This window comes from Scylla paramamosain, chromosome 4, assembly GCF_035594125.1.
Source record: "Scylla paramamosain isolate STU-SP2022 chromosome 4, ASM3559412v1, whole genome shotgun sequence".
In the NCBI taxonomy this organism is placed as follows: Eukaryota; Metazoa; Arthropoda; class Malacostraca; order Decapoda; family Portunidae; genus Scylla; species Scylla paramamosain.
Genome location: NC_087154.1, coordinates 4367501 through 4390000, shown reverse-complemented (window position 1 = coordinate 4390000; position 22500 = coordinate 4367501). Strand labels below are relative to the sequence as shown.

General features: G+C 42.2%; 1 protein-coding gene across 4 annotated transcripts in view; it reads left to right on the top strand.

The window, feature by feature from the left end:
• The window catches only part of LOC135098913 (uncharacterized), a 112856-nt gene that overhangs the window by 25352 nt on the left and 65004 nt on the right, over positions 1-22500 (top strand). For all 4 annotated transcript variants that reach the window (XM_064001349.1, XM_064001340.1, XM_064001357.1 and 1 more), the window contains 4 exons: positions 12598-12763; positions 14333-14403; positions 15721-15948; positions 21197-21365. In XM_064001349.1, the coding sequence (XP_063857419.1) occupies positions 12598-12763; positions 14333-14403; positions 15721-15948; positions 21197-21365 (634 nt within the window). The remainder of the gene's footprint in view (positions 1-12597; positions 12764-14332; positions 14404-15720; positions 15949-21196; positions 21366-22500) is intronic.

The window sequence follows — 22500 nt, the reverse complement described above, 5'->3', positions numbered from 1 at the left end:
GAGAGAGAGAGAGAGAGAGAGAGAGAGAGAGAGAGAGAGAGAATTTGACAAGGCAGTGAGCAAGCATGTCACTTTTGAGACGAGCAAATATCATATTCTCTCTCTCTCTCTCTCTCTCTCTCTCTCTCTCTCTCTCTCTCTCTCTCTCTCTCTCTCTCTCTCTCTCTCTCTCTCTCTCTCTCCTGGTAAATAGTTAAATGGATAGGTATATTAACAGACAGACAGACAGACAGACAGACGGATAGTTAGATAGACAGGTAGAGTGTTGAATTACGTACAAAATTTTAAATGCTTTTCTTCATCAAATATTCACGTGAGACTCCCTTTCCTCTTTCATTTCCTCAGTTATCTCATTTCGCTTTTAATTCTTTCTCTTCCGCGGTCGTTTTCCTTCATTTCTCCCTCTGTTGCTGCCGCTCCACGTCACTGCCTCTCTCCCTCTTTCCCTTTCCTGTTTTTCTTTTCCTCCTCCTCCTCCTCTTTCCTCCCACCTTTTGCATTATTCGTGCCTCTTATACGCATTCCTTTCTCTCTCTCTCTCTCTCTCTCTCTCTCTCTCTCTCTCTCTCTCTCTCTCTCTCTCTCTCTCTCTCGTTTCTTTTCACCGTTACTTTCTCTCTGTCTCTCTCTTTACACAGCATACTTTTCTTTTCTTTCCTTCTTTCTTTTTTCTTTCTTTCTTTCTTTCTTTCTTTTTTCTTTCTTTCTTCATCCCTTCTTTCCCCTTCTCTATCCATCTCTCTCTCCTGTCTTTCACCTATGCATTTCTCTCTCTCTCTCTCTCTCTCTCTCTCTCTGTCTCTGTCTCCGCCTCCCAGCTTTGCCAAGACAGGCGGAAGAAAAGTCTGTCTCTGTTTCATTCGCCTTGACAAGTAACACGTCAAAACATGTCCATTGAATATCCTTTCCCGGAGAGAGAGAGAGAGAGAGAGAGAGAGAGAGAGAGAGAGAGAGAGAGAGAGAGAGAGAGAGGACCACCACCACCACCACCACCCTGACCGTCCTTAATCATCTAGAATCAATTTTCCATTCCTCCGTCGGGATTTGATGTCATCCTATGGTAGACATTGACCGTGGCCTGGAAAATTACGAAAGGTCCCTCTGAAAAGTAACATATTTTGGCTGGTTCGTATTTGTAACAATTTCTGGGCTTCCTCGCTGTAATTCTTTACCATGGTGTAGTGAACGTTTGGGGGTGTCTTCAGGAGTGTTTTCATAATTGTAGTGAAAATTTAAGAAGGAATTTGTACCATTTTACTGGCTGCAGTTTGTCGGAGGAGTGATTGCGGCTTTCATTTTTTTTTCTTTTTTTTTTTTCGTGCGTGATATGCAACATTTTACAACACTAAAAGCAATGTATGTAATATTTCATAAGCATCTACATAAAAAAAATAGATATTGCAATTTCTAGCCAGTTTGTTGTTGGAAGGTGGATGTAGAACAAGGAAAGATGTCTTAGAGTGGTTAGTGATTGAGGAAAAATACGCCAAATAGCAATGAAAGGATTGATAAGAACTCTGTACTATTTATGGGAGAGACATCCATTAAAGAGTCTGGAACCCAACGCTAGCGGCACCGAAGCAAATCAGAACGGGTAACATTTTAACAGGTTTGATTGCAGCTAGTCTGTCCAAGCTGGTATTTTAAAGTCCCGCATTTTTAAACGTTTTGGGCAGCAGAGATAAGTAGATAGGTTTGTAAAAGGGTGTAGATTCCTTGTCAAACTAGCCCCCAAGGACGAAGATTCCTTTGAAACTCCAATACTTTCACCACATCCCGTTAAAAGTATTGGAGATAAAACACCGAAATGTTTAAGAGTATGGATGTTTGTTGTGTGACGGAGTTTTGAAATGGTGTTCTGCGCACGTCTGTAGTTATGCTTTATACTTGTCCCTGAGAAGCAGCCGCGGGAAAGAGGGAGAAGTAAGAGAAGGGGAAAATCGTACTGTATAAGTAGGATGTGTGCCTTTGATGATTCCTCTGTGAAAAAATTTTGTCTAAAGGGAAAGATGACGAATAAAAAGCAAAAAATATAAAGGAAATATTCTCCTCTACCAGTCTTTGGAGTCTTTTTCTTTATTTTCCTTCATGTTTTCGACTTTTTTTGTGTGTATGTGTGTGATTTTTTTTCGTGTATATTTTTCATTTCTGTTTCAATTTTTTTATCTATTTTTTTTACTCTATCTCCATCTTTATTTTTTCCTCCGTTTTCATTGTCTCGTCCTTTTTTCTTTTTTTTTTTTTTCGCCGAGATTCTTTGGAGACGCGAGTGTGGTGGTGCAGACAGACAGACAGACAGACAGACAGACAGACATGGTACATATTTTCCAGCCTCGTGTGTTTATTTCATTGTTTCTCTTCATTTTTCTTTCACTTTGCACGTTTTCTTATTCTAAAACTTTTCTTATATTCATTCGTCGTGTTTGTCATTATCATCATCACTATCATCATTATCTTCTTCTTCTTTTCTTCTTCTTCTTCTTCTTCTTCTTCTTCTTCTTCTTCTTCTTTTTCTTTTTTTTATTCTCTTATCCTTAGCCTTCATCCTCGTACACACACACACACACACACACATACACACACACACACTCGAAGAAACGTGAAAAGCAGCTGATGGTGTGTGTGTGTATGTGTGTGTGTGTGTGTGTGTTTTCTCACGTATAGTAGAAACGAGGGAGGCTCAGAGGGATTTGGTTTTTGAAGGGAAGGAAGACAGGCTCAGAGAGAGAGAGAGAGAGAGAGAGAGAGAGAGAGAGAGAGAGAGAGAGAGAGAGAGAGAGAGAGAGAATCCAGAAACAAGTGAGGATGATGAATTGCACAGTTTCATGAGTAATAAGATTAGGTTGCGTCTTGAGAAGGTGGCTTGGATCTCTCTCTCTCTCTCTCTCTCTCTCTCTCTCTCTCTCTCTCTCTCTCTCTCTCTCTCTCTCTCTCCTCTCTCTCTCTCTCTCTCTCGTTCTCTCTTACAAGCCTTTACATAATAACAGAAAAACTCACCAATTTTTTCCGTCAACACTCAAGGATAACGTGAAAATAAGGCCTGAGGAAAAGGACGATTTTATTTCATATTCGTGGAAACACTACGTCTTTTTTTCCCCTTTTTCGGTGCAGGGAGAGTCAACTGTAAAGAATGGTAATAAACACTGCGCGTGGTGACGTCAGTGGTGCGGCACGAGAGTTTCTTACGGGGAGGAGTTGGACTTTTGACTGTGTGAGCGAAATCCAGAATGAAGCAACTTTGTATGAGTGATCCTCCCCTCCTTTTTTTTTTTTTTCTTTTCTTGTCTTGTTTTCTGTTTTTTTTTTTTGTTTTTCGTCTACCTGTTCGTCGATGTCGTTGTCATGTTTTGTCTTCTTATTCTTGTTTCTTCTTTTCTTCACCTTGTCGTCATCGTTGTTGTTGTTGTAGTTGTTGTTGTTGTTGCTGTTCTAGTTCTATTCTTCCTCGTCCTCCTCCTCCTTCTCCTCCTCCTCCTCCTTCCCTTCATACTCTCCATCCTCGCGTGATCTGTGAAAGCAGTGGCAGGTCGTAGAAAATGATTTGCGGACGCAGCCAAGGTTCCATTCACACGCGGCGATTTAGTTAAAAGGCGCGTGTTGAAAATGAAGGTAATTTTATGACTCCCCTTATTCATCTCACGCTGCCTCCACTCACCACCAGCGCCCGTTATTTTTGATCATGTGATGTATTTCGGGCTCCCTCATCACTGGTGCTGGTTGATAAGTGGCTAAAAATACCAGGGCAGTCAGTTTAGGCAACCAGATTACGGCATGTGCGTGAGGAACAGAGATTTATTGCGTGTGGTAGGTGGCTGTGTGGTGTTTGGTGTGTCTGGGTGCTTGCGTCCCGTTGTTTTTGTGGCTATCTAAAGCCCTTGAATGGTGACCAGTGTTTTTTGTTTTTTTTTAAGGCTTTCATTGATGTTTGGTGCATGTACACTTAATCACAGGCCATAATTATACGTTCTTTTTTTTTTTTTTTTTGTTCTACAGCTTCCTCTAAATAATATACTGGGTAATAATAGGAAAAGAATCTGTTCCTTTAGTATTTTTTTTTTCTTTCTCAGTGTTTGGAAATATTTTGGTAAAGTGCTTTCATTGCTGTGAACTGGAGGTCTTTGTCTGTTTTTGTTTTTCGTTCTTCTTATGATTTAAACTGTTTGAAGAGAGAAGTTTCAGGCAGTCTTTCGAAATAAGTTGGCGCATGATCTGGAAATCTCTTGGTCTTTTTTTTATCTATTTATTTTCTTTTAGAGCGTCGGATACTTTTCTCTAAATTGTGTGCCCTTAGCCAACCTCCTTCTTACATTAAAGAGAAGAAAAATCGGTCGGTAAAACTTATCTTTCTTCCCATTGACGTCGAAAATTCAACACCAACCTCAGAGGAAGAGATAAGTCAGGTGGAGAGAAGCCTTCATTATAGAATCTTTCTTGTATTAGTATTATGTGTAGAGTAGTGTAGCCAAACAACCGGAGATGAATGTAATCTATTGCTTTTTTGTTATTCTTTGTTATTTTTTGTTATCCGGTGTCCGTGAATGTCCTGATGTCCCTGGATGTCAGCTCGTGATTTCGTGCATCTATCCGCTACGTCACACCCGCTAATCTGCTTCTCTCGATATCACGGCACGCCAGAAAGTGACATAAGAACATGATAACACGAGAAAATAAGAACTTTGGTGTCTGCCGCTTGTGTATAGCTATAAAGATATTTTTATATCATACATGAAACAGGAAATGAAAATGTGCAGTAAAAACTTTGTTGGAAAGCACGAGAGAAATATCTGTACTCATCTTGGAGCAATTCTGAGAGGAAGTAGATAGATACAGGGACTGCCATGTGCAGGCCTGATAGCTTCTTGCAGTTTCCCTTACTTTTTTTTATTTTCTTATGTTCTTATGTAAGCTATCAGGTCTACACGAGGCAATCCTTAAATGAAACGTACCTGCCTGTCTTCTCCCTCTTCTCTTCCTGTTTGCCCCGCCGCTGACGCCTCTCCTAAACTTTGTAGGCCGCGTGTTTTTATTGGGATCGCCTGATGTTTTTGTCCCGGCGACCCAAACACGTCTGAGTCTCGCTGCGTAACATAACACAGTCGCAATCCGATTTCCTTACCACTTTCACTTTTCTTGGAGGGACTTAACAAGGTGTTTTGCAATGCCGCGCTGGTTGCTGAGAGCGGGAAAGACAGGTGGAGCTTGGTTTGATGTGTGGCAGTGTCCGGGGCCTGGTTGGTGGTGATGGTGGTGGTAGTGTTGGCGGTGGTGGTGGTGGTATTGTTTTTGTTTTGTCGTTGTTGTTGTTGTTGATTTTCTTATTTTCTACTTGTTCTTCTTGTCCTCCTCCTCCTCCTCCTACAACTACTACTATTACTACTACTACTACTACTACTACTAATTACTACTCCTACTACTACTACTTATAATAATAATAATAATAATAATAATAATAATAATAATAATAATAATAATAATAATAATAATAATAATTAGCTGGACCCTTGGATATAACATGATATGATATTTTAATTATTTCAACGTCTAATATGTATAATTAAAAAGAAGAGGAAGAAGAGGAGGAGTAGGAGAGGAGGAGGAGGAGGAGGAGGAGGAGGAGGAGGAAGAGAAAGAGGAGGAGGAGGAGGAGGAGGAGGAGAAGGAGGAATAATAATAATAAGAAGAAGAAGAGGAAGAGGAAGAGGAGGAGGAGGAGGAGGAGGAGGAGGAGGAGGAAGTGTAGAGGGAGAAGGAAGGAATGAGGTGTGGAGGACCCACTTCCCTCTCACTCTCACATCTCCATCCCTCTCACTCTCTCTCTCTCCCTCTCTCTCCATCTCACACCTCTCTCACTCCTCACGATCTTTTTTCCCATCCAAATCTGTCACCTACTCTCTCTCTCTCTCTCTCTCTCTCTCTCTCTCTCTCTCTCTCTCTCTCTCTCTCTCTCTCTCTCTCTCTCTCTCTCCCTCTCTCTCTCTCTCTCTCTTACAATCTTTTTCTTTCTCCAATTCTATCACTCTACCCATTCCCTTTTCACTCTCACAAATCCAGGAATAGGAGGAGGAGGAGGAGGAGGAAGTGTAGAAGGAGAAGGAAAGTAGGTATAGAGAACCTGTTCCCCTCTCACTTTCACCCTCATTCTCACATTTCCAGGAGGAGGAGGAGGGGGAGGAGGAGGAAATGTAGAAGGAGAAGGAAGGAAGAAGGAGGTGTAGAGGACTTAGTCAAAATGTGTAGATATGATACCAAGATGTGACACACAGAGGAACGAACGAACAGAGGTACAGCGTATTAATATATATAGATAATAATAATAATAATGATGATGATAATAATAGCAGTAGTAGTAATAATAATATTGATAATAATAATAATAATAATAATAATTTTTCCTCCTAATTTATGGTTTTACCCATCTATCAATCCAATATTAGAACCGGACAAAAAATTTCACTTTGACCATGGAGGAGGAGGAGGAGGAGGAGGAGGAGGAGAAGGAGGAGGCGATGGTGGGAGTCTACACTAATGGAAACGTGTATAGCCTGGTAAGGGGAGGTGAAGGAGGCCAGGGCGGAGGGATGAAGCCAGCAGGAAGGGTGGAGAAGGGGAGAAAAGATAGATTAAAGTGATCGAGAAGGGGAAGGGTTAAGGAAACGGGGGAAACATTTAAGGAAAACATTAATTTAAAAGCGAGATGCAAAATGTAAAAATAGAAAAGAGATAAATAAAGTGAGTGAGATGGATTGAAGTGAGGGCAAGGCAGGGTAAGGGTTGGGACACAAGGGGATATTAAGGGGATGATGAAACATATGAATGGAGATGATGCAAAGAGAAGGAAAAGTGGAGGAGGAAAAAGAAGGATGGAGAAGTATGTTTGTTAATGTTACCGTTTCTTTTAACTGTTTTTCTTTCTTATCTCTTGGCGTCATTCATAGGTTTTCTGGAGTGGTTGGTTGTTCAGTGTAATAATTGCTTTGCCATTGACTAAAAATGTTTACAGTAATTTCGTTGATAGATTGGACCGTGTCTGTTGTGCTCAGCTCTGGCCGTACTTTACAGAACAAGGTAACATATTTCTTTGAGCTTGGCCTGTTGATTTGATGGTGACGGTTAATGTTGTGTCGGCACTTGTTGGTGGTCTCTGAGCCCCGTGTTGTGTTTCTAGGATTACTCTATTGATCCTGATCCTTATTTAACAACTTACAGTATCAGCCCGTTATTTTACATCAAATTTTATCAGCATGATGATTTGGCAAATGTTATACGCCGGATGCCATCCCGACGCAAGTCTCCCCACGTGCCCGAGCTGGAGAGTGGCAGTGACCTGGCAGACGTGTGCCTCTCACTGGCTAGGAAACTTGTCATAGTGATGCTTGTCGTGTAATGAGTTTGATTTATAGAAAAGAAAAGAAAGAAAAAGTTGATGCACAAAGCTTTATTTCCCTCAGTGTATTGTTAATTGTGGAAAATCAAAGAGAGAGATATAACCTCTTCTTTCAAGAGCAACTCGTGGTCACTTTTCGGAGTTTAAAAAAAACACAGGACAGGACACAATGATTTGAACTCTGGGGAAACTCTATGTTTGAGTTTTACTTCTGAAACGTCAACTGATATATAATATGCATTTCAAAACCCTAGGGAAGATTTATACTTGTGTTTTACCACCAAACATCAACCACTACAGACACGCAATACAAAACCTAAAGCATCTTGCGACTGGCACGAGTGAGTACACTTGTCACACGTGCTCAGTTCGCGCTGCCCCCCTCCGCAGGACGACCCTTGAGCGTGCCGTCGAGCGTGGGAAGGCAGCGCAGACAGCCTGATCGCGCCCAAATACGCACGTTGAAGGCGAGGGCCAGGTGGGCGTCCTGGTCTCAGCTTGCTGCGGCGGACCCGCCTCGTTCATTTTCACTTTGCGGGCTGCTGCTGCTGCTGTTTGCCGTCGCCGCCACTTTTCTACGCGCCCTTTGCCTGTGGCACGCGCCACATCATCTTGCCCGGGGATACCGTTGGTCTGTGGGGCAGCGTTCGCCTTGCGTTGAGGTGGTAATCTCGCGGAGATTTCTGGTGGGTTGCAGTCGTCGAAGCTGCAGCAGCGGTGGTCGCGGCGTATGATGTGCGGGACTCTGTCATCGTAAATGCAGCCGCTAGCGCGTTCCTGAGCGCCTCTGGACTCGCTTTCGCGTATCGCGGTGGCTGCAATACTCGTGCTCTCGTCTTGCTCTGGAGCGGCAATCCCGCTGTAGATCAGTGTAGCAGGAGCAAGACAGAGAGAGAGAGAGAGAGAGAGAGAGAGAGAGAGAGAGAGGAGGAGAGAGAGAGAGAGAGAGAGAGAGAGAGAGGAGAGAGAGAGAGAGAGAAAAAGCTATTGTCACTACATTCCACAAAGGCAGCCTCAGTAATGATAACCTATAAATTTATTAATGAATCACAACATTTATTTGCTCATTCTCTACATTGTGAGTTCAATCATTACTCACCGGCGACACGTGACCCTCGTTGCCGCAGGCGCCATAACTCCATGACTCACTCCTTTCGCCCAGCAGGTGACGCGAGGCTGACCTGCTGCCATCTCTCACAGGCGAGCTGGGCGTTAAGCCACGATGGTTATGGGGCTTATAATACTCACATTTCAAGGGCTCCCATAATGTCTCCCTCAGCGGTAATATCCTCATAACCCGCTGGCAACCTCTCATCAGCCTGCGCTTCATCATATTTCAGTGATGGCTTGCCACATCTCGCCCCTCACCCCCTCCACCTTAACTCTTTAACTGCTAATGCCACTTGCTATTCCATTTTTGGGTGACGCAGGCCAGTTTCAACAGGTATAAAGTTTAACTACATGCAGTGGGGAGCTTTACTAGATATCTGATCATCTAATGGAAGTAAGTGGTGTTTTCAAAGATGTTTTCGTGATTCTAATGATACTTCAACATCCACAACATGCAACATTCACTATTTGGTCACTTAGTGGAAGTTGCTGGGGTTTTCAAAAGTGAATTTATGATCCTAATTCAACATCCACTATGCATGTACTAAAAAGCTTAATACTAGATGTTCGATCACCTAATGAAAGTTATTGTGGTTTTCGAAGACGTTTTTTGTGACTAGTGATAGTTTAACAAAGATCCGCATCGTCAGTGACAAGAAGCACCCTCCAAGAACTCAACGTACAATCTCTGTGGCCTTTGAATATTGCCGTAACGAGAGAACAAAATGTTTGAAGCACGCGAGCGTAAGTCTTAACCCTTAAGACTGTGTTAATGAGGCACCGTATTCTTTCTGCAGTAGAGGTTATGAAACAAGCTTTACCCCAGATTATGGCGCCTCGTATTATGCAAGGAACGACTCTCACCCATTACGTATGTGTAATCTAGAAAGAACATTTATATTACCTAATTATATTCTAATGATGTGATGATTAGCGTACTTTTTACTTGTTAAACATCAAGTAATGTCCGAGAAGCGAACGTTTACTTAAATAATGATTTTGTTGTTGCTGGTGAGTGTGGGGAGGAAGGATGTGGGTGTTGTTGATGTGTGAAGGAAATAATGATACTGATGTTGCTATTGGATGGAATAACATAAACATTTTTGATAAGTGAGGAAGGAATGTCAAAGAAAGTGTTGATGGATGAGGAAGGAATGATATCGATGTTGTTGATGAGCGAAGAAATTAGTAATGTAGACACTTTTGATGAGTGAGAGAAAGAATAATGCTTTATTGATGTTGTGCTGATGAAAGAGAAACTTAAAACAAGGTCAAGAAATGGAGGCAAGAAGAAGAAAAAGAGTCAAGCCGTCGCCTGCGTGGTTGAGGAATCCAAGAGTCAGAAAAAAAGATACGTGGTGAATTTTTTGAAAGTTTTCACGGAGACCTCCAAAGCATCTCCCTTCAACCAAGACTAATTTTGTTGCTTTACGGCGCTGTGGTGATGGTAAAGAAAAATTTATTAATGTGTGTTGGGAGCAAGGAAAATTAATTAGCAGGCCTGTTGGTGTTAGTGGTAGTGTTGGTGGTGGTGGTGGTGGTGGTGGTGGTGGTGGTGGTGGTGGTGGTGGTGGTGAGCAAAAGAGACGCTTAAACACGCAAGTTTAAGAGGGAAAAAATGACATAGAAAGTTCTTGTGAAAACATTTAGCGTTTGCCTTAATTAGAAAATGAATTATGGTGACAAGAATGGTGATAATAATGAGAGAAGTGAAAATTATAATGAAAATAATAATAGAAGAAAGGAAACGATTTTGTAAGGTGAAATAGACACTGGAAACTTTACCTGCTCATGAAACGCTCCACCTGTTGCAATTATGATATCCCCCCCCCCCCCCCTCTCTCTCTCTCTCTCTCTCTCTCTCTCTCTCTCTCTCTCTCTCTCTCTCTCTCTCTCTCTCTCTCTCTCTCTCTCTCTCTCTCTCTCTCTCTCTCTCTCTCTCTCTCTCTCTCTCTCTCTCTCTCTCTCTCTCTCTCTCTCGCCCTTGCCACTACCACCACCACCACCAGCTTCCTCCCACGTTAAATTCTCATCAACCTTGTTTATTCGATTTTATTTAAATTTTTTCCATTCATACCTCCTCGCTTCCTACACTAACATGCCTCCTTTTATAACCTCTCCTTGTCTCTACGTACACACATACACACACACACACACTCTCTCTCTCTCCATCTCTCCCTCTTTCTGTCATTCTCTGTTCCTTTACTACATCTCATTATGCACCCACTTAATTAATTAGATTCAAACCAGATTACGTCCTAACAAGAGAAGGATACAAATTTCATTCGTCCTTTTTGACATGATTTAGTTCCTGGTCCATAGTTGCTCATAGAGAGACACCTAACCTGACCTTGGTTACGAGTGCCTGTGTTTAATTGTGTGTGGCGTTATTAGTGGTACAGTGGACGCGAGTATTGTTATTAGTGTTTTTGTGGGTGATATTGTTATCGTCATTATTAGTGGTGCAGAGGAGAAGTAGAAGGAGCACGACAAAGATATATTATTACTGTTATTATCGTTGTTGTTGTTATTATTATTATTATTATTATTATTATTATTATTATTATTATTATTATTATTATTATTATTATCATTATTATTATTACTATTAGTAGTAGTAGTAGTAGTAGTAGTAGTAGTAGTAGTAGCAGTAGTAGTAGTAGCAGTAGTAGTAGTAGTACAGTAGTAGTGTTAGTAGTAGTAGTAGTTTTTGTTGCAGACATTTATCGTAACACATGTCATGAAGAAACTACAACAACAGCCAATACTTTTTTTTACTAAGCTACTACTACTACTACTACTACTACTACTACTCTCACCACCATCATCACCACCACCACCTCCACCACCACCACCACCACCACGAGCTAAGCTTTTATATTTCCCGAGATTTTAACCTGATGAAACCTTTCCACTTGACACAGTAATGAGAAAAGGCAAGCTAAAAATATACCTAACATAAAAAAAAAAATAATAATAATAATTCATTTGTATCGTAAAATCACGGAACTTTAACCCTATAACTACTTCATTGTTAGTAATAAGTATAACTATTTATTTTCTTTGATGCCATATGACCACGTTGTTGCGTCGCCATGCATTTTCAAATCATACTTTCATTTTTTTTCTTTCTTTTACCATTTCTTCGGCTTTTTTTTTTCTCGGAAAGAGGCAAGTTGAGTGTTTTTTTTTTTTTTTTTCTTCTCTCTCGCTTTTTCTTTTACCATTTCTTCAGCTTTTCTCGGGGGAAGAGAACTTTTTTTTTTACTTCTTTCTCTTTCTTTTTCCCCATTTCTTCGACTTTTTTTTCGGGAAGAGGCAAGTTGGGTAACTTTTTCTTTCTTTCGCTTTCTCTCCCACCATTTCTTCAACATATTTTGGAGGGAAGAGGCAAGTGTGGCGATTTTTTGTTATCTTTTTTCTTTCTTTCTTTTTACCATTTCTTACCTTTTTTTTTTCAGAAGCGTCAAGTTGAGTGGTTTCTTAACAAGAACCCATTATTTTTTTGTTCTGTTCTGGTTACTGATCCTAAGAATTTTGCTTACGTCCCCCTTGTTATAACCCTTATACCACTTAAAGATTTCCAACAGGTCCCCTCTTAACCTACGTCTCTCTTAAGAATGTAAATTTAACAGCTTCAATCTCGCCTCGTAAGGAATACTTCTCATCCTCTGTATCCTTTTAGTCATTCTCCTTTGTACTGATTCTAATAGACCTGTTCTTTCATCTTTCTTTTTCTCTCTTTCTTCCATATTTTCTAAACTAGATCAATTTATCTCACACTTTAAAGAAATCAGTAAGTAAAAGACTTCTTGCCTTGGGTATTTTGTCTAAGGTTTCCACTTGATCAGTCAGCCAGATGGTGAATGGAACAGTGAGTGGTGATGGGACTCTGCAAAAGAGACGCTAGCCAGTAGCCACTCTAGTCTTTTAAGGAGTAGCATCACAATATTCACAGCTGAGGGAGTAAAAAAAAGGAGAAACCTAGCAGAGGACCTGGAAAACACCAGGGGCGAGGCGTTTGAGAATGAGTGTCATTGTTTGGATAAGGAAGAGAGATAATTTATAACATGAAACCCTTGCTTACTCTGTCGTTTCCTCAGATATACAGCTCGGAGGCGCGGACGCAACAGCTGCTGCGGGAGTCAGGAGACCTCACAGGGGAGTGGTTCATCACCTCTCCTGAAGACACCTTGGTCATTGATTTTCTGAGTGACGATTACACCACCTACTATGGCTTCATACTGGCTTACCGCTACGAGCCCAGAGGTGAGGGAGCGCCAGATGAGAGAGTTAAGGGTGTGTGTGTGTGTGTGTGTGTGTGTGTGTGTGTTTTAGGTTCTTTCTTCTTCCTCTTATGTCCTCTTTAACGCCTCCTGTGTACAAGGCTTTCGTGCTATCCTATGTACACTATTATGTTTTGAATGACCAGTGGTCGAGGGACGCTCCAAAGGACTCCCCTCTGTCTCTCTGCCGCTGTAATGATGGGGTGGAAAACGAGGGTCACGTGCTCCTTTTTCCCTTATTTGACATTTATAGATTCTCTGGATATTGTTAATATGACACTATTATTATTGTTTTTTTTTTCATATGTTTGGTGTTCATCGCTTTTTGTAAGATTATAGAAAAATGTTTTTGTTTCTATTTTTTTTTTTTTTTTCGCTGGTCAGTCGCGTGTCTTGATGCTCCCCTTTTGTTATCTCTATTTCATCTGTTTATTCATCTGTGTTATCATCTACTCGATTTTTCTTGGCGATTGATTGCCTCAATATTACACTTTGTCGCTCATCAACACAGTCACTCGCCGCCGAATCAACAGCCGAGGAAAAAAAGCACTGAAAACAAGCACACCTCTCCGGATCAACCTTCCTGTGTTTGCCGAGGACTTGCTGTGGTGCCATCATGAATCACAATATTTATGGCAAGGCGGAGGCTTTACGAGCAGGAACACGTGGCGCGCATTAATGTTATGTATGGCCCAATATTGCTGTGTACACTCTGCTGATGAAACTGCCGTCCCGTTAAGGTGGGCCCGCAGTAACCTCAGGCGAGACTTGTTGCTGCGCTTTAAGGCTCCATCGATCACGGTCACGGCCCGATAACGCGTCACCGGCTTGTCTCCTTGCTTTCAGACACACAGCATGTAACTTTATAACTTCGAACGCTTAGATGGATCCAGGAAGAAACCTACAAGCGTTTTTGGTTAATCGTAATGAAAGTTTCGCGTCATTAGTTAGTAGGTAAGAATTCTTTGTGTGGTTTCATTGACCAATAAATACTGCGTATGAAATGAATATTATATTAACGTTGTCCTTTAAACTATAAAGCACGAATGTAGGTGATATATAATTCTGTAGTTTGTCTACAACACTAACTAAAGTGACTACTAACTATTGTTTGTCTATGATACTAAATAGATTAGAATGCCTATAAGCTTATAGTTTATAAGTTTTTGACAAGTACAGGGTGAGTACAGTACTATATAACTTAAGATGAGTACACAATCATACATACATACATACATACATACTACATACTTACATTGCACAATCATACTGTGGACCCTCTATTTATTTTATTTCCCTCTGCCCATAACTCAAATTCCTTTAAGAGGGAAGTATCAAAAACAGTTCCCTATATACCTTTGGCCATGCTTTTGGACAGTCCTCTCAAGTGGACTGGCCTTACATATAAGTACGTACCTATATTTTCCACCACCGACCACTATACGTTTCTACCAATACTTAATCCATCTTTCCCTTTCTACGTTGCCTTGTCGCGCCGTCTCCTGTGCGGCTGTTGAATAGTGTCCTTAAGTGTTGTTCTGTGTCGCTGCAGCGTGCGTGGAGGGCGGCGTGACGGTGACGGAGGACCAGCTCATTGCCCTGCCAACCCTCAACCTTCGCGGGGTGAGTATGCTAACACTGATTGGCTGCGTGAGGGAGGGAGTGAGTGAGTAAGTGAAGCCGACGCAGCGCTGGGTGATATATGAATAGACGCAGCTGGTGTGGACGTGTGGAAGGGAGGAAAGAAGAAAATGCATCAGGAGTTATTGTACTATGGCAGAGTAAAAATGAAAAGGAAAATAGCGTAAGCAAGAAGTATAACACAGAAGAGCTGAAAGAAGAGCTTTGTAAGGAGATTGGCAGTCAGCAGGTCGATGAACTTTAATCTGAAGGAAGTGCGGCAAATTACTTGACTTTTGACTGTACTATCGTCCCAGAAAAAAAAAAAAAAAAAAACATTAATATAGTAAGCCAAGATTCCAACACGGTGCTTCTTGAGCTGAGCCGCCGCTGTTCCTTTACCAATGCCATTATAATAAAAACTATTACAACAATCATTACTATTATCACCACCATCAGATCCCCATGTCGGTCCGCTGGGCAGGAAGCTCACGACTGAGATGTAGCTAGGACAGGTATAATGTAGCGTGGTACATGGTATAGCAGAGTATAGCGATGCAGGCGAGCGAGTGAGGCGTGTGGTGTCCAGTGTGTAGGCGAGAAGCACACGACTCTCACGCTACATACTGTTAACGAGGTACAGACATAACGTAACCAGTCAACTGAGCAGCGACAGCGAGGCACCAGCGCTCGTCGTGATTGCTGCACCGCGACGCAGGTCTCCACGAGCTACGAACAAAACCTTTATGATCTTTACGAGGAGACTGAGTTGGTGGAGAGCGTGTTGGGGCTTGGAAGTAGGAGTCTGAGGTGGTGGAGGCCGTTTTGGAGCGTATGGGTGGCTGCTTATGCTAGTGGAGGCCTAACCCATGTTAGAGTAGATGAAAGGGTTTGTGTGTGGAGGCAGTGTTCGAAAAAAAAACCTTATACATCTCTTATTTTGCCGTTTTTCTAGTGTCTGCTTAAAGCTATTCATAAACCATCTACCGCTCAGTAAACATTGGTAAATTCTGCAATTTTCTCTGTTTCAGATTTTTTTGTTTTTCCCCCTCTTAGGACTTGAATTGAGGAGATAAGTGCCAGGACATCTCTAGACTAGCTACAGTAAACTGGGCTATGCATTAGACAAACTTTTTCTGCTGTATTTTTTTTTTTTTTATGCAGCAGATTAGTCGGCTATTAGGTCCATTTTCCCCTTTCCAAGTCATATTCACATTCAGAAATTAGAAATGGATAAATAAATTCTTGAGTTCAAAGACTATAAATATGTGGCCTAAACAAGACTTTTTTTTAGTATGTGTGTGTGTTTCTTCCATGCAGGTGTTGCCTGGACCACGGCCCGACAAAGACGAGGACAAACCACAAAAACTGCAGCTGGAGGTTCCCAAGGGCGGCGCGAGCTGGCAGGTGCGGGATGGAGGGTCGTGGGTGGCGCGCATCCAGTACCCCTTGTGGATGAACTGCACCTGGCGCGTTGCCGTGTCGCCGCGCCAAGTGGTGGAGCTGGATATCCTTCGCTTCAGCACCGCGGAGAGGGATCTGCTCACAGTGAGTGAAGCGTGGTGGCTGTGTGGCTGTGTAGGTGTGTGGCGGCTGTGTGGGTGGTGGCTGTGTGGGTGGTGGCTGTGTGGGTGGTGGCTGTGTGGATGGTGGATGTGTAGGTGTGTGTAGGTGGTGGCTCTGTGGGTGGTGAGTGTGTGGGTGGTGGGTGTGTGGGTGGTGGCTGCGTGGGTGGTGGCTGTGTAGATGTGTAGGTGGTGGTTGTGTGGGTGGTGGTTGTGTGGGTGGTGGTTGTGTGGGTGGTGGTTGTGTGTGTGTGTGTGTGTGTGTGTGTGGATGGTGGGTGAGTGGGTGGTTGGTGTGTGGGTGGTGGTTGTGTGCGTGTATGTGGGTGAGTGGGTGGTTGGTGTGTGGGTGGTGGGTGTGTGGGTGTATGTGGGTGGTGGGTGAGTGGGTGGTTGGTGTGTGGGTGGTGGGTGTGTGGGTGGTGGCTGTGTGGGTGGTGGGTGAGTGGGTGGTTGGTGTGTGGGTGGTGGGTGTGTGGGTGTATGTGGGTGGTGGGTGAGTGGGTGGTTGGTGTGTGGGTGGTTGGTGTGTGGGTGTATGTGGGTGGTGGGTGAGTGGGTGGTTGGTGTGTGGGTGGTTGGTGTGTGGGTGGTGAGTGTGTGGGTGTATGTGGGTGGTGGGTGAGTGGGTGGTTGGTGTGTGGGTGGTGGGTGTGTGGGTGGTGGCTGTGTGGGTGGTGGGTGAGTGGGTGTGTGTGGATGGTAGGTGTGTGGGTGGTGGGTAAGTGGATGGTGGCAATAACTGCTACTACTACTACTAGTAGTAGTAGTAGTAGTAGTAGTAGTAGTACTACTACTACTACTACTACTACTACTACTACTACTACTACTACTACTACTACTACTACTACTACTACTACTACTTTTAATACTACCATTACTACTACTACTACTACCAACAACAGCAACAATAATAACAACAACAACAACTACTACTACTACTACTACTACTACTACTACTAATAATAATAATAATAATAATAATAGTAATAATAATAATATTACTACTGCTACTATTACCAACAACAACAACAACAACAACAACAACAACAACAAGAACTACTACTACTACTACTACTACTACTACACCACCACCACCACAACAACAACAACAACAACACCATCTATCAATAACAAAAAACACCACTCAATAACAAAGCAATAAACCGAAGCGTTCATGACAAAACATTTCCAGCAGCAATCCAAACACACACAAGCAGCATTTAAAAACCAGCAGAATATTAAAATACACCCCTTCCACGCAATATACATATTTAGAGCTATTTACCCTGCGAGACTCACCTTTACTTCACCATCCACCCGTGCACGAAAGAATGTCAAGCGTGCACGGGAAAAAATAACCCTTTTGCATGTACATAGATTACTAACCATGGCCTTTATTGCTTCACCTTTACTAATGTTCGACCACGAGCAGCTCTTCTTCACCTTGAGATGACACACGTACCTTCCCATTCTCTTCTTTCAAGTGTTTTCACGGAGTTCTAAAGTATGAGTGTCCCTCCATGGGGGTGCCGGTGATGGTGCGATATCATGGTGTGATGACCATAAAAGTTTGTCATAAAAGCTCATAACACGAAGAGCGGCTCGACCCTTACACGTTTCATCAGAGTTTTGGGAGTTTGGGCGTTGATCGTCGGGACAACTGCAGCTTGGATGTGTTATAAGAGAGAGCTTTTATCATTGTCTTTGCGTCTGTCTGTTTCTCTCTCTCTCTCTCTCTCTCTCTCTCTCTCTCTCTCTCTCTCTCTCTCTCTCTCTCTCTGCGAGTCATATTACTTATTGGTAAGGGAACACGGAGAGAACGACAGGCCAACATTTGCATTAGTAAATCACAAGGGAACGTATCCTCCTTATCAGTAGGTGATAACTGTAGAAAAAATAGTGTACTCATACGTGTGTGTGTGTGTGTGTGTGTGTGTGTGTGTGTGTATGCCAGTAGCCAACACTTTGCATTCTTATCTCTTGTTCATCACGTAGCTTATCTTGCTTCAGCTGAGAACAAGATTTAGTCTACTACTGAAACCTTGCACTCATCAACTTACCCACTATACTCTGCTCTCATTAACGTACCTTCTGTCACACGAACTCCTGACCGCCACGCCCTTCCGCACACCACCACCGTGACTATGGAAACCTAACCACTGGAAGTAACAAACGAAAGGAAGTTGACAAGTTACCGTGACTTTATTTTTCTTCCCCATTCTCTTCACCAATTCCAGTTTTTTTCCTCTTTATATTTATCATTCGTTATTATTCATTTCTTTTTCTCACATTTGTCCCGCTTAACGCTTTTCGTCAATAGTATTCTCTCTCTCTCTCTCTCTCTCTCTCTCTCTCTCTCTCTCTCTCTCTCTCTCTCTCTCTCTCTCTCTCTCTCTCTCTCTCTCTCTCTCTGTACCCATCTATCTCTTATATCTCATTTTTGTCAACTCTTCTATTTTTTTTCTGACCTTCTGTAGCTCCTCTGTTGTTTTCCTCCTTCCTTAGCATTGCCCTTCATATGCATCCACGTCCCTCATTCCTTTTGCTTCGCTTCGCACCCTCTTGCTGTTGTCTTCTGCATCACTGACTGACGCCTCACTCTTCCTTGTGATGATTTTGGTGTTTCTTGATTTCTTGTTCGCAGTCTTCTATGGTTGGAGAGAGAGAGAGAGAGAGAGAGAGAGAGGAGAGAGAGAGAGAGGAGAGGAGAGAGAGAGAGAGAGAGAGAGAGAGAGAGAGAGAGAAAAGGATAATTAATGAAAAGAAAGGTAAAAAAACAGTTGCTTCATTATTTTGTGCAATGATATTTAAGTGACTGTTTGACCTTTGTGTGTGTGTGTGTGTGTGTGTGCGTGCGTGTGTGCGTTTCGTTTCCGTGAATGCGTGAGTCATTCATCGTGTTTTGATTTCCTTGAATTCTTATTTTTTTTTTTACTTTTTTATTATTTTTCTTTCTTTTTTTTATTAATTTCTTGGATTTTATGTGGTACTGATTTTTTTTCCCTCTCGTTAATTTTTTTTTATCTTCTTTTGGTGTTTCATGTTTCCCTTCATTCCGTCAATTCAGTTATTTCTATTTCATTCCTCCCTATCTCATTCTTCCTCTACTTTCTGTGTCATTCTATTCGCTATGTAATATCCTCTCTCTCTCTCTCTCTCTCTCTCTCTCTCTCTCTCTCTCTCTCTCTCTCTCTCTCTCTCTCTCTCTCTCTCTCTCTCTCTCTCTCTCTCTGTGTGTGTGTGTGTGTGTGTGTGTGTGTAATCTCATTTATCTGTCTTTCTTCTTTCTCTTTCTCTCTCTTGCCTTTCTCTTTCTGCTTTCTTTGTTTAATCTCCCATCCATCTCGTTTATTTATTTTGTTTATTAGCCTCCTTTTTATTTCTCTCCTTGCTTTTATCTTTGTGTTCTTTTTTCTTTTTGTATTTCTGTATTTTGCTGGTTTTTCTTTTTTCTTTTCTTTCCTCTCATTTTCTATTCATCCATTCCTTATCTCTCTTCTTTTTGTCACTATCTCTGTGTTTATGTACATTCTTTCCCTCCATTGTTTCTGTCTTCCATCCTCATATTCTCTTTCTTTTTGTCTCTTTGTTTACGTACTCTTCTTTTTTTTATCTTTTTCTTGTCATTTCCTAATTTTTCTTCCTCACTATCTCCTTACATCCTTTCTGCTTCCTCTTATTCCTTGCTTCTTGCTGCTTTCCTTGTTTTTTTTTTATGTTCTTATGCTTTTATGTATTCCATTTATCCATCCTTTCATTTTCCTGCTACTTATTTCTCTCCATCTTATCTTTATTTGCATATTCTCCTTCCATACATTCCTCCTTACCTATCTCCTTACTTTGAAATATGCTTTGAAATACGTCTGTCCACACAATCACTAGTTTCTCTTAGTTGCGTTTGAAGTTACAGTTTAAGGGTGCTTTTACGGTTCTAGTGACAGATTAACAAATTTTCTATATTATTAACAGGAGAAAGATTCTTAAGAACTCGGCTAATCATCTCTGTGACCTTGGAAAATAGTCGTGGTGGGAGAACATAGCGTTTCTGAATACGGGTCTTTTTCTCCCTCTTTCAATCCCTGCTTTCACGTCTACCCATCCTCTCCCATCTTCTCGTTTTCCTTTACCTATATTCCTCTCCTTCTCCGAATTCCTAAGACCCCACATATCACCACTCATCCACACGTGACTCGCAGACAGACCAGCCGCCCACGTGCTCCGCGATAAGAGAACAAGAGGTCATGCGGGCGTGTTTAATCTGATATATGAGTGTAATGTGTTTTAAGCACTGAGAGGGGCAATGTACTCTACTTTCCCTCGCTTGATAAACTGGCGCCATTTGTTTTTGGTAATTCTTTCGTTATTTCTGACTTTGGGTGTGTAGCTCATTTGGTTCTCAGGGTTGTATATACGTGACAGTCGTAGGTGCGTGACAGTTAAATTGTTAGATTAAGTTAAAGAAAATAATGATGACTAATTTGTGTTTTTTATGACATGGAAGTGTAGGGTTGTACGCGATAGGTCATGTTAGATAAGGTATAAGTGGGTAATAGTGTTTGTAATGCCTCTTATGACAGTGAAATGTAGGATTTTACTCAACAGAAAAGGGGTGTGATTCTGGAAATTTATCTCAATGAAAACTTTGTGATTTTCGAAACTTCTAACTCTTCTTCCAGATCCAGTAATCGTTAATCTACTACTACTTAACACTTCTAGACACACACTCTCACCCTCCAGTCGTCAGCCTAACAACTCTTTCAATTCTTTTAAACACACTCGCCCATCACTCCTCATGTTAACACTTCCAGCACTTTCAGACACATCCATCTACCACTCGTCAGTCTTTTCACACTTACAAACACACTCACTTACCCTTCATCAGTTTCACACCTTACAGTTCCACCCAGCAGTCGTCATCTAACATTTTACACACCCTTCAGCACACTCACTCACCAGTCATTACTTTAACACTTCTTAACCCACTCACTTCCAACACTTCTACGTCAACACACCTACCCACCAGTCAAATCAACAGTCTAACACTACAAACACTTCTAAAATAAACTTACCCATCAGGCGTCAGTCTAACACTTCTCACACTTCTAAGCACACTCGGCCAACAGTCATCAGTCTACATTCCAACCATGTCTAATATTCTTCACACCTTTCAATCAGTTAGGTAACAAGCACCACCTCCCTCACCGTGATTCCCCTGCTTCTCTCAACAGGTGTGGGAGGTGGGGGCGCGGGGACCCAGACCTCTGATGAGCCATGGTGGGACTGAGCTTCCCCCGCGCCGCACCTTCCGTTCCTCATGGCCTCTGCTCATCACCTTCAACACTCACTCCGGGGAGGGCGGCCAAGGCTTCCTGCTGGATCTCACTTATATCACCAGAGGTACGTGTGTGTGTGTGTGTGTTAACCGTACGCAGTGGTCGATGAATGGAACAGACCCGGTAATCAGGTTGTTAATGCTGAGTCATTAGGGAGCTTTTAAAGAAGATTAGGCAGATTTATGAATGGGAATGATAAGTGGAAATGGCTAGGCATGTTTTACACAGGGACTGCCACGTGTAGGCCTGGTGGCTTCTTGCAGCTTTCCTTATTTTCTTTCGTTTGTGCTCTCTGACTACGAGTATATCTTTCCTGTGTCTATAAGAGGCTTGAGTTGTAGTAGTCTCACATATACGTTAAGTTTTGACTCTTAACACACCTCACGTTCCTGCTCAGTGAGGGAATGAAGGCAATAATTGGTCTCCCATCAGTGAAAACCTCCGCCACTTCAGCTGCCATGTCACAGCTGAGGACGTCACTGAGATAATGAGCGAAGTGTGGAGTTGATGAGAGTTTGCTTTGTTGTATCTTTTGTTTGTTTTTTTTACACGTCAGGGAGGTTGACGAGAGCACACAAAATGAGAAGAAAAAGCTCCCTTAGAATACACCTCCCAAGAAAAAATAGGAGAAAAGGGAGAGTCAGCTAATTTGGTTATTGATGTGTGTAAGTGTGTGTGTGTGTGTGTGTGTGTGTGTGTGTGTGTGTGTGTGTGTGTGCATAGTTAAAGAGCGTGACGATAGCACCACTAAATCTCACTCACGCACCTCTCTGTACATAAGCTCCCCTCTGTCTTTTACCGTCGTGTCTGCCTGCCTGTCTCCTTGTGCTCTTATCCTTCTCTTTTTCACTGGCATCCATCCTCTCACCCTCCACTGTAAATTATATACGAAAAAAAAGAACAGCTCGCACAGTCCACACTTTCAAACTTACCATCCACTACTGCTGTTCTCGTTATCTTGTTAGACTTGTTTGTCAGGAACTTCACCTTTTGCCGCTCCTGATATAGTAATTCTTGTATATCTCGTTATAGTTGTTTATCGTCACTACCACTTCGTTTCTTTTTTTCCCATTCCATTTCGCCGTGTTGTGATGGTGTCCCGGATTCAAGCCTCGCCGTGCACGTGCCTAAAATATAAAAAAGGTCATTGCAATATTATTATGCTATTTTATGCGCTGGGGAATAGGTGTTTTTACTGA